This window comes from Arctopsyche grandis, chromosome 2, assembly GCF_051622035.1.
Source record: "Arctopsyche grandis isolate Sample6627 chromosome 2, ASM5162203v2, whole genome shotgun sequence".
Lineage (NCBI taxonomy): Eukaryota > Metazoa > Arthropoda > Insecta > Trichoptera > Hydropsychidae > Arctopsyche > Arctopsyche grandis.
This window is the reverse complement of record NC_135356.1, coordinates 29,569,045-29,580,844: the sequence shown is the minus strand read 5'-3', so window position 1 is coordinate 29,580,844 and position 11,800 is coordinate 29,569,045. Positions and strand designations below refer to the sequence as shown.

General features: G+C 35.0%; 1 protein-coding gene across 1 annotated transcript in view; it reads right to left on the bottom strand.

Moving 5' to 3' along the window:
• The window catches only part of LanA (laminin subunit alpha), a 61,135-nt gene that overhangs the window by 1,392 nt on the left and 47,943 nt on the right, over positions 1-11,800 (bottom strand). Inside the window, exons 39-56 of the mRNA XM_077446039.1 lie at positions 10,915-11,039; positions 10,574-10,847; positions 10,325-10,486; positions 10,059-10,246; positions 8,212-8,414; positions 7,805-8,136; positions 7,586-7,716; positions 7,210-7,503; positions 6,923-7,130; positions 4,903-5,235; positions 4,496-4,812; positions 3,217-3,464; positions 3,012-3,143; positions 2,420-2,650; positions 2,173-2,339; positions 1,849-2,091; positions 1,618-1,767; positions 16-247 (exon numbers count right to left, since the gene is read on the bottom strand). Coding sequence (XP_077302165.1) covers positions 16-247; positions 1,618-1,767; positions 1,849-2,091; positions 2,173-2,339; positions 2,420-2,650; positions 3,012-3,143; positions 3,217-3,464; positions 4,496-4,812; positions 4,903-5,235; positions 6,923-7,130; positions 7,210-7,503; positions 7,586-7,716; positions 7,805-8,136; positions 8,212-8,414; positions 10,059-10,246; positions 10,325-10,486; positions 10,574-10,847; positions 10,915-11,039 — 3,970 coding nt within the window. The remainder of the gene's footprint in view (positions 1-15; positions 248-1,617; positions 1,768-1,848; positions 2,092-2,172; positions 2,340-2,419; positions 2,651-3,011; positions 3,144-3,216; positions 3,465-4,495; positions 4,813-4,902; positions 5,236-6,922; positions 7,131-7,209; positions 7,504-7,585; positions 7,717-7,804; positions 8,137-8,211; positions 8,415-10,058; positions 10,247-10,324; positions 10,487-10,573; positions 10,848-10,914; positions 11,040-11,800) is intronic.

Sequence of the window (11,800 nt, the reverse complement as noted above, 5' to 3'; positions counted from 1 at the left end):
GGATGTAACATTTACCTTGAATGGTGTGCCAGTTTCCGTCGCACATCAAAAACTTATTGTTCGGTTTAAAGTACGCCTCGAATGGACCCTTGCCGTTATCGACTCTCAAGACCACCATATTATCGACGATCTCTAATATCAAGTAATCTCTCCTACCGTGGACGGCCACTAAGAGACCAGATGAATTTCGAGATTTAATTTCCAGTGAAATTGTCGCTTCTACGCCGACTTTGAATTTCTCAACAACCTTAAAACACAAATTAAAAATCAAAGATTTATATATACATATATACATATTTTTAAATTTATTAAATTTAAATACACCCATTCATTAGTATTGTTACGTACACCGCCGAGTAAGTGCAATCGGATTAGACCGAGTAGCATCCCAGAGACTGTGTGACCGTTATAATTGGTTTCAAGGATTATCTCCAGACTAAGTGCAAGTAGGCTAAACAATAGCCACCGAATTAGTCGCTATTGGTACCTTCTCAGAAGTGACCGATAGCGTGGGACTGAGTGTCGTGGGAATACATATCCGGGTACATGCCTAAACAATAAGGTAGTAACCGGACGTCGAAGATGCCCTGAGCGACCTATCTGTTATAAGGCGGTACTTAGGCGATATCAAGAGATTCTGGACGGAGCATTGCCCTACGCAACAGTATTAATGGAATTCAAAAAAAAAAAAACTAAAAACTCCACAAAGACAGAGGTAGAAGATATAAAAAAGCAAAATATGTCAATAAACAGTACATTTTATCTAAAGGCAAAAAGTATTTGAATTATAGAAGAAAGATTTTGGGGAAAACTCTCAAACAAATACATATATTACATATGTTACAGTTGAAGTGTACATATCTTCCAGTTGTAATATATTTTGACCAGTTGGAATATATTCCATCTAACCTGGCACCAACTACCATTATAGTTGAAGTGTATTTTCAGTTGTAATATATTTTGACTAATTAGAATATATTCAGTCTAACCCACGTAAGTTGATTCATATGCTGTATTCCATTCCAACTGGTCCAAATATATTACAACTGAAAATACAGTTCAACTATAAGTAGGTAAGATGGAGAGATTACGTCTACGTGAAAACATCAACTGAGTTGGAAAGTCACATTTTTGTTTTGAACACACTCTTAGAGTTATCGTAATACGGTACTCATTAACTTTATTCGTGATATCTAGTAAATATTAATGCATCATTGAATTCTAAAGCATTCTTAAAAACATCAGAGCTGTCTAAACTCAATTGTATATTACAACTGGTGCACATTGTGTGAAAGTGTATTTGCGCTTGTAGGGATATAATTTACTAGTTGGAATATATTACAACTGAAAATACACTTCAACTATAGCATACATATATACAAAATTTAAATTTACAAACAACTTCTCAAGGGCTAATCTTATCCGTAAAGTGAGAGATAGATTAAGTCGAATCTAAATCATTTAAAAAAATCAATATTGAAGGAACCAATTTTGGTTCAATTCTACTTTTTCACATGCAAAGGTACTACGTATTCATTTCAAAAAATTAGTATTACTTTTGAAATCAGAACCACAACTGAAAAAATACATACTTGAAACTACATAATTGAAACTTACTCTGAGATAACCTCCAGATGGTCTGAAATACACTCCCTGTTCAATATTCGAACTACATGGTAGCACATTCACTCGTGCTTTAATTTCTTCCACAGGTTTATTATTCAATTGCAAATTTTTCAGACATCCTTTGAACGGCGAATAATCAGTCTAAAATACACAAACACAACATGTAGTTTAATTAAATACAAAAACAATTGATAGTAATTAAACAAAAAAAAATGAACTCACTTCTAGATGTTTCTTAATTTCTGTTGTAACATTGGGAACGCCGCCGTAGAAATACGGAGCATTCAACATGATCGGGTTCTGTAAATCTTTGGCTTCAGCTACGTTGATCACTTCGCCATCTATCCACAGCTCTCCGATCTGCTTCATCTTTTTGAATGCAACGTTGTGCCATTTTCCGTCGTTGTACATGTTTTCGTATTTCAAATTTATCGTACCCGTTTCATAGTGCAAAACGAAAGAGATCTGAAATATAAATTAAGCGCGAATTATACACAAACAAACGAGCATGAGTGGATTTCATCCGATCTGTTATTGCAAACGTACTTGTCCGTGATCCATAAACAATGCGATGAAGTTTTGTTGCGACGCATCGGTGGCATAGAATATGAGACCGCCATTATCAGTCGTATTAAATTCAACGGATAGCGTAAATGAACTCTGGAACCGATCTGGTAGTCTTTCGAACTGGATGCAACTGTTGTATCTGGTGCCTGAAATATACAATGCAATCGGCGGTTACATAATGAATCATGCAAAATGATTTGAATAATTGAATAAAGCTCATACTGACCGAATCTGTAACCCACGGCAGGATCCCAATGCCTTTTGATTGGATCGTGAGCTAATGCACAACCCTCTTCCTCAGACGTCGGTACAGGTCTAGGCCTGGATTCCGGCTTGGGTTCTGGCCTGGGTGCCGGCCTGGGTTCCGGCCTGATCTCCGGCCTGATCTCTGGCCTGATCTCTGGCTTAGGAGCTTTAGTCGTTGGCGTTGGAGATTTAGTTATTTGAGGTCGCAGGACTTGTGGAAGACAAAAATGACCATTTCAAACATATGTTCTCATCCTTTTAAAAACACTAATGTTCGAAGAAACTCCCCGATTCGTATCAGAGAAGCAGAACTTATGTACTAGATTAGTAATTTTAAAATGAATATTTTGATCGAATAGTCAAAATATAGATCCTAATTGAGTACGAAGCTGTATTTCTATAGGTAGAGAAAGAAACCAAACAAAAAACTAGCCACCTTTTTGTGTTACGAAGTATTTTTCTCAATGTACAGATAAATCGCACCCGCTAGAGGTAATTCCTGTCATGGCACATACGATATATGTATGTATGTAATAAAATTAACTTTTGAAAACTAAAAATAAAATTAAAACCTGGCGCAGAAGGAGCTGGTGTTGTTTGTGGCACAATTGTCTTCACTGTAGTTGGCACCCTATGATATTCTTCCTTCCTCTTTGGAGGTAATCTAGACAACGGTTCTGTGTCCAAGTTGGGAATGAGCGGAACTTTGGAAAATAGAGAATTGATTAGAATCAAATAAAATACGAAGTTGAAGAAAAAAAAAAACAAATCAAAAACCTTGAGCTTGACTGATAGCGACGGCTCCAAGTTTGGAATCTTTCGAACATTTTCGCAATGCTCTGTTCTGTTCATCGGTGGCATTTGAGAAGTCTATGATTGTTCCATTTAAGATCACATAGCTTAAACATCCCACGAACGGTTTCTTAGATCCCGTTGCACCTGGTGTGATGGTGTACCGGGAACCCACCCCACCGATAAATAGCTCTCCATACATCAGATACAATACCGGAGGCGGGCCGTCAGTACTAAAATCATAATGAGATAATGAGATAGCACGAAACTGATGTATAGATGTAGTTGAAGAATATAAGAAGGTCACAAAACAAAACTCGATAATTAAACATGCATACACATTCACACTACCGATTATGAGAGCATTTTCGATACAAATTGAGCGCAAATGTAGAGAAACTTACACAAGACAAAAGTTCTACTTCCGGATGTCGGATTTTGTTCGAAATTTTTTTATTAATTAAAATCACTATAATTATTATACACATTTAATATCAAGAAAATAAAAATACTTTAAAAGGTTAAAATAAAATGCTACTTCAGGTCTACGAATTCTGACCAAAACCATATCAGCTCTAAGTAAGTACATCAAGAATACAAATATTAATTTTCAGCCTGATATGTTTAGGGGTGTGGAAAGAATCGTGGTCACATCATTCTTGACTTTTCTAACAGGAAAAAATCCCACTTCCGGTTTATTAAATTTAGTAATTTTTTGTTATTTTCATCACATTGATACAAGAATTATAATTGAATTTTTTCGTGAAGAGCACACATGTTCAAGCGGTCGAAAAAAATAGTGGAAGAAAAATAAAAAAAAGTAAACTGTCACTTCCGGTTGACTAATGCTTACCAAATTTTATACATAACTTGGACTAAGCTTGAACTTCTAGATATGAATATTATATGTAAAAAAATCTGAGTCTGGTTAGCGGTTGGGAGATAATTGAATTCAAAAACTTAAGAAAAGAGGACACCTATTCCAGTCAACTTAAAAATTTGAAAAAAAATTTACGTCGTATCGATAAGAATTTCAGTTCGATAGCACTAACGGTATTCGAAATATCCCCAAAATATACACACATTTTTTTTCTAGATCATAAAAACTGATTCTGAGCTCGAATCAGTTAGAATTTTCGCATGATCACGACTTCATCTATTGTTACTACCTACATAGATAAAGTAAAAAGCGCACATTCATAATGGCAGCACAAATGTCTTTTACACTTTTCGATTAAAAAAAAAACCACCTGTTCAGTCTTACCTATTCTCATAATAATCGTCTACAGATATTTTGAGTGCCATGTCGTTGTGAGTTACGGTAACAATGTGCCATTGATTATCGTTGTATGTGTTAAGTCCAGTGGACAATTGTTCACGTTGACTGATGAGGACCAGCGATCCGTTGACCAACGACAACGAAATTCCCTCTCTCTGGTATTTATCCGTCGCGTAGAATATCAAACCGTCCTTAGCAGATGTCTTGAATCTGGCACTCAATTCGAATTTGTTGGGAATAGAGATGTTCGGCTTTCGTATGAAACCGCCGGTTTCACTCTCGAAACTCACCGCGTTGGTCAACTGAAATGCAACGAAAGAAAAATTAAAATTCATTCAATCCTACTATATACTACCCTAATCAAATAGTTATAGTTAAAGCGCAACACTGACTTTATTAGGACATCCAGACTTTACGCCGTAAGCGAGTTTGTTTTCTTTCAAATCGATGCCTCTTCTTGAAATTATGACCGAATCGATGCAACCGTCGAAGTCGACGTTGGTGACCTCCTCAAAATGATGCTCGCCAGGATAGCCACCGATGTAGATAAAATCAGTGACGACCAGATCGTCCAATACACCTTGGCCCTCGTCCGTTAATCTATCATCATCATCGACCTCAAGCTTTCCCTGTCGGTTCAATCTGCTTGCACTAACAGTGTGCCATAGTCCGTCATTGCAACGTGTGGGCGAACCGATTGTGACAACATCATCTTCTAGACGATACTGAAAAATCACAAGTGTTTGTATTAATAATAATAATAAATTGTTTACCTACATGTATTACATCTAATATATAATGTCGAAAGAGACTTTATAGAGAAATGTTATAATAATAGAAGTGGCTTTATTACGATTGTCCACAGACAATTCTAAATAATTTTAGCATCAGTCGTATTTGATGCTTGGTGGTCGACGTATGTCCGATAAAAACTTCTCTGGGCAAGGGCAACGGTCAAGTGCATCGTTAAAAATTGCACGATGCATTCAAAACACACAATAAACAACATGGGATACATTTTTATAAGTAAATTAATCATTTAAGTAACATATTATTCAATTAACATCATATGAAAGCGTCTTGACGACAGCTAGCATACGCATACGCGTACAATATTGCGTAGTTATGGAAACGGTACGCGTGTATTGAAACAAGAAATGTATTCCAAAGGGCGCTTCTATTATTATAACATGTATGTAACTATTGTTGGTTCGTAAATCCGTGACGTCATCAAACAAATGAATATTCAAATAAATTTAAATAAAATGTTTACTACTAGATTGGCCATGTTTAAGCGGTTTATATTACAAATACCGAGTGAAGCCGGGTAAAATACGCGAACTCTAATACAGTTTTCGGTAAATTCGAGCGGTCTTTAAGAGGGCTGGACACCAGCGCCTTGTCCATACAAACGTATTACACTTCTCCCTTCCTCAATTATGGCACTAGAGAAATTATTTTTTAATATACTATGGATATCCACCATTGGCATGCATCTATGCTTTTGTTTTTTTGATTAGTTATTTTTTATAGGAGCTAGGAGCCGTCAAACATCTATAAAATCGCCTTTTTTTCACACCAACGAAAAGAGTCCAGCGTGCTTATTTAACGGTCAATTTAAAAAAAAATACGCACACAGATGCATACAAAATATCTTTCTCATACCGATAAGGAATTTTTTTTAAAATTGGTCCAGTTTCGGAGGAGAAAATTGGAGAATACGAAACCTCGATTTTGTCGATTTAAAATACGTATTATCTGGTCGAAGCGCAACTGTCGCATTCACTCATTATATATATGATATATATTGTCGCATTCACTCAATATATACATATATCGAAGAAAGGAATGGCAACAAAAATAGGGTTTCGGGTGTACAGCCCTCTTAACATCGACAGTTAACTTTACAAGATTTGTCAGAAAGGTTTTCTCATTTAAAACTAAACTGACCAATTTAATCAATCATTAACTGCTACAAGGCAAAGCAGATTTTCTAAATTTTATCTAAAATTGAAACTGACCCTTGGAATTTGTATGAAATGAATAATATAGAATTCGTTTTACGGCAATCTTTTCATGAATATACTTTATAAAAAAAAAAAAATATATATATATATATATATATATATATATATATATATATATATATATATATATATATATATATATATAGAGTCAAGTATGCAGTAACAGATCAGAATTGTATGTAGGATTTGCGAATATTATACTATTTTAAACAGATAATCAATCCCGTACGGGATTGACAATCAACGTGATGAATGAAAAATAACATCTAAGGCACTCCGATTGCATTCCAAAGCATCAACTTGCGTTGTCAATAGGTGTACGTACACAAACGATACAAACAAAATACCATTGTATTAAGCTAAACATAATAAACATCAAACTCACTTGGAAATATATATTGCCTTGTCTCATTTCAATTGAAAAAAACGCGCGATTATTTCCAATCAAGAATAAGAGACCGTCTTCTGCGAAAGTGCTGAATGACAGCTTCACATAATAATCTTTCGTATCGTATGGTTTTCCGTCGATAATCACGTATCCATCACCTTCGAAGCGATATCCAGTAGAAGAATCAGAATTCAACAGCGTGTCTCTAAAAGTCCAAATAAAACAATTTACAACTTAAGAAAATTCATTCATATAATTCACATCGCATGTACAATACTAATTACCTCTCCATTGCTCCTGAATTATTGTCTAGTTTTGCATCAACAAAGTTCCACAATCCAACAGGCGTATCACCAATAACGAGATCTTCTATTTGACCGTCAAATCCTGCGAATTTCAAATCGTCTTGCATTTCACCCTGAATTTCGTTAGGATAACCTCCAACGAAGAGCTTTGATTGCTGTTGATTCAAATTCAAAATGTTTTTATCTCCTTTTAGCGTACTCACAACAGGGTAAATTCGTACGCTTGCATTAGACAATTCCTCTCTAATAGTCAAATTAACGTTCTTACCAACTCTGAAATGATCAAAATAATAAAGTAATTTGTTTTTTAAGAATGTTTTTAATTTATATGAATATTAATACACATAATATTTACCGATCAACAATTACTTGATACCAAACATCGTCAGAAACATATTTATTGCTGTTGATTCTTTCAGGTCCATTTCCAATGTCAATAGTGACATAAGGATATCCTTTATCTATCTCTAGCGCCATAAAATCGCCCTAAAAACACCAAAGCGACATAGAATCTCATTAAAAACAAAAAAAGATATGTAAATATTATATAAAATCTTTATACAAGCAAACTTACCTTCTGATTTCCGCCAAGTGTTGAGCCTTTAGGATTACCCAAGTACATCAAAAATCCGCTATCGTAGGATGTTTTAAAATAGGCAGACACATGAGTAGACATTCCCATATCTTCGATGTTTTCTGGTGGGGGCAGTTGTAAGACTTTGGACTGATCAAATTTAATACCGACTTCAATTCGGTTTGCTGTGTCTTTCGCTGTAGCGACTGTCTTCTCTATTTCTCCCTTAAGTTTTTCAAAATTTTGCATTTTATCTTTATTTTTGCCTTGTTTATCAGTTATATTATCAGCTAACGCTGTCATATTAGGAGCTATCGAGTCAACCCTTTCCACTGCAAACGAAATAAAAAATTACATCATTACATTACATCGTTAAAGGGAAAAAAAATCAAATTCATAATTCTCACGTTGATTTTTCAGCTGTGTGACGTCGTTTAATATGTCGTGCATTTCCTTGGAAACATTCTTTGCCTTCTCGAGTTTTACTTTTGTGTCTGTCTCGTTAGCGACCCGGAGCACATTTTTGGATAGGTCAAGAACCCGCGTCGAGTTCTCCATAATCTTATCTTTGAAATCGCCCAATGATGGATATGGAAAATTGGGTAATGACCTGCCAACACAAATGATCATTAAATTTAGAAATGAATAATATACATACATAAAAAAACGGGCGCGATGTGTGTGTATGTGGGTATGTGGCAGACCGTGGACACAGAACCAATCAGAGTTGAGTGTTCAAGGAGAGGCGGGGAAGTGGGGGGGAGGGTGTGGAGCGTTATGTGACGTCGGGCCGAGCGACGACAGTGCGACGACATGTGCGACGTCAGGCCGAGCGACGGGTGACACACACATCCATTGATCATTTCGAACGGGTGAACGGGGCATTAATACGTGCACGCGCCCATAAACTACCTTACACTATATTTATATGTAATATATACATAACTTTATTTTAATTCACGTATCAATTCCTTTCCAAAATCACCCTGAAATCAACAGGCACAACACTAGTAATGTTTAATAAGTAATTTAACCATTTGGCTGTCGGAGCATTTTAAAGGTCCCTGTCTAAGACTACGATACAGTCGATCCGTTGCAGGACTACTTATTTTTAAATATCTCTGTATATGTACATCAAATCTACATTCAGCCGAGCCAAGAAATTTCGACCCATAAAAATAAAACTCATTGCGCTCTCTATCTTTTACATGTCAGTTTTCAGTTAGGAAATATCTTTTTTTCATACTTTTTTTTACAAATTTATAGCTAAGCTTCATTAATATTTGTTTTGTCGGAAACATTTTTAAATACAGCAAATAATAATTTAAAATTTATATATTTCTAGGAAACACTGTAGGAAGACACTTAGGTAAAACGAGCATGCTGTCTCTTACACCCCATCTCGACCAATAGCATTTCGCACGTACAACGTTCTATTGTCTACACGAAATGCTATTGGTCAAGAGGCGGTGTAAGATACAGCATGTACGTCTTTCCTAAGTGTCTTCCTACAGCAGACCAACTATAAACTGTAAACAACGATATGCATATAGTACCCAGGGGCGGCTCGTCTTTAAGGGCAACCGAGGCACTGGCCCACACACATTTTTCTCAACTAAAAAATAAAATGAATTTTGTATACAGTTGGAGACTTCTCAAAAGTCAAAAGGTGTTTGTTTATCCCGATTACTATGCAGTGAGCAGAACCAATTCGTATTTTACTTTGGGCAGTTGCTTATCTGCCGTGATCCCGTGGTAGCCAGCATCAGCTCACCTGCTACTCTGTCACTTGCTAGTGGTACAAAGAAAAAAGATCCGTATTTCCGTATACAGACAGTCGCTTTTAGTTGCCTGTGTTTTGAGTCTCTTTGTATGAACATACATATATTCTATATACGATTCGAAAAATACTCGACACCGTCAACGTTTTTCGACATTTCAACTATATTTTACAAGGTATTCTTTCATGTTTAGAATTAAATATTTTTTATTAATCATATTTTTACTGTTTTAGAACGAACATAATGAACGAAGTCGAGTGATTTTCCTTGCCTAGTAAAATAAATTAAGTTCATTTTTTTTAGGACGAAAATATGTTGGGTCACGAGCCATCCCTGATTGTACATCTATACACATTGGCACCCAAAGGGTACATGTCATAAAATCCTCAGTTTGTCCACAGACAAGGTAAATTTACAATTCAAATATAATATATCAAAAAAAACCTAGTGACATATTTTTATTGATCACTTACGAACTGATTGCGTTATTTTCATCGTCAGATTCCTGATTTTGATTTTTGATATCGTTAACAACTGTCTCAGCAGAATCTAACTGAGGCTTTAACTTTCCTTGAACGAAATTCAAAGCTTCCAAAGCTTCCTTGTGCAAGTTTGCACTTCTATTATTTGATGGTTCGATTTCACCAATGATGGCAGCATTCTAAAAAAATAAAAAACGAAAACCATTAACAACTTTCATACATACATACAATATTAAGCATAAAATTACTCAATTTACCGCAAAAGAAGCATTGTTAGCTGCGATTTTAGCATGTTCGGAATTTTCCAATGCTTCGTTTACTTCCTTCACAATATCCGAATATGCAGATGCCGCTCGTACTGCGTTTTCAGTCTCGATGTTATTCGTAAACGATTGCAACATGTCTTGTAAATTTACTGACTGAAACATTTACATGAATAATGAATTAATCTATTATACAAATGTCATTTATAAATAATACATATAATTTTAATTACAAATATCAACCTTGTCCAACAAATTGTAGACGTGTTCATCGGCTCGCGCCATAAGATTCTCGAGTGGTTGTATTTCGTTATCTCTATCGTTGATTGTCTGGTGGACTTGATTGTTGATCAAGAATCCTTCGTTCAGTTCGGTCTGGGCGGTGATCAAATTCGCTTTAATTTCATCTAAGAACTTATTCGAGCTCTTCAGCAGCTCCGTTGCATTCTTCAGATTGTTATCGCTGTTGATCGCGGCTGAATTTACTCGGGCAACTTTATCTTTAACATCAGTTATTCTAAAATATACAATTAATATATGTATTTATTAAGATTTATATAAATAAAAATTTAATCAAATATTACCTTTCTACAACATTGTTGAGTTTGAATGCTTTATCAATTTTCGTTTGAAGTGCTTCAGATATGTTTAACAGATCATCAAGATCGTTGTTGTACTTGTTTATGGTGTTTTTCACTTTTTTCAATTCCTACAAGTTTAATATTACATATTAATAAAACCATATAGGTTGACTTTGAGACATAGACATAGGTTGACTTTCACAAATCGTCGACTTTGGAGAATCTTTAGTTAATATTATGTATAAGCTGTATTATGAGCATTTATAAGAATTGTAAATAGGTTTTTGAGTTATTTTTCCTATTATGCTGTACATAAACATTAGAATAACATAATACTTTAATTACTAACAAAAATTGTAAAATAGAAAATGATCAGTAGATCAGTAGCCATTAAAATAAATATAAGATGTACTGTGAACATAATTTAGTAATAATAAAAAGGATTTAAAATTCAAAATAAAATACAGGTTGCGGTGGAAACAACTAAGCAGTTACTTTCTTGAGAATGAACACTTTAACTTAAAAATAAATATTCACTAGCTGAATAAAACCAAGCTGATTAATATAACTTGGTATTTGTCCATAATTTTTTGAGCATAATCTGAAATTCTATGAATTTTCAATCGACTGTTATCCTTTAACTCCTTGATGGTTTGAAGTAGATGAACGAACATACACTACTCTTTCAAATCGTCGTAAAATAAATCACACAAGCTTCAAGTCCGAATAATGTCTTCTAGATGTGGATGGGGTTTTGTGCAACATATATCGATCCAGTTGGAACCGAACCACTTTAGAATTTCAATCCAGAAATGCCCCAAAAAGTTCAACGGTTCAAGATTCAAGGGCTCATCTGAATGGCATCATCTTCAAAAAATGTTTTGTAGCA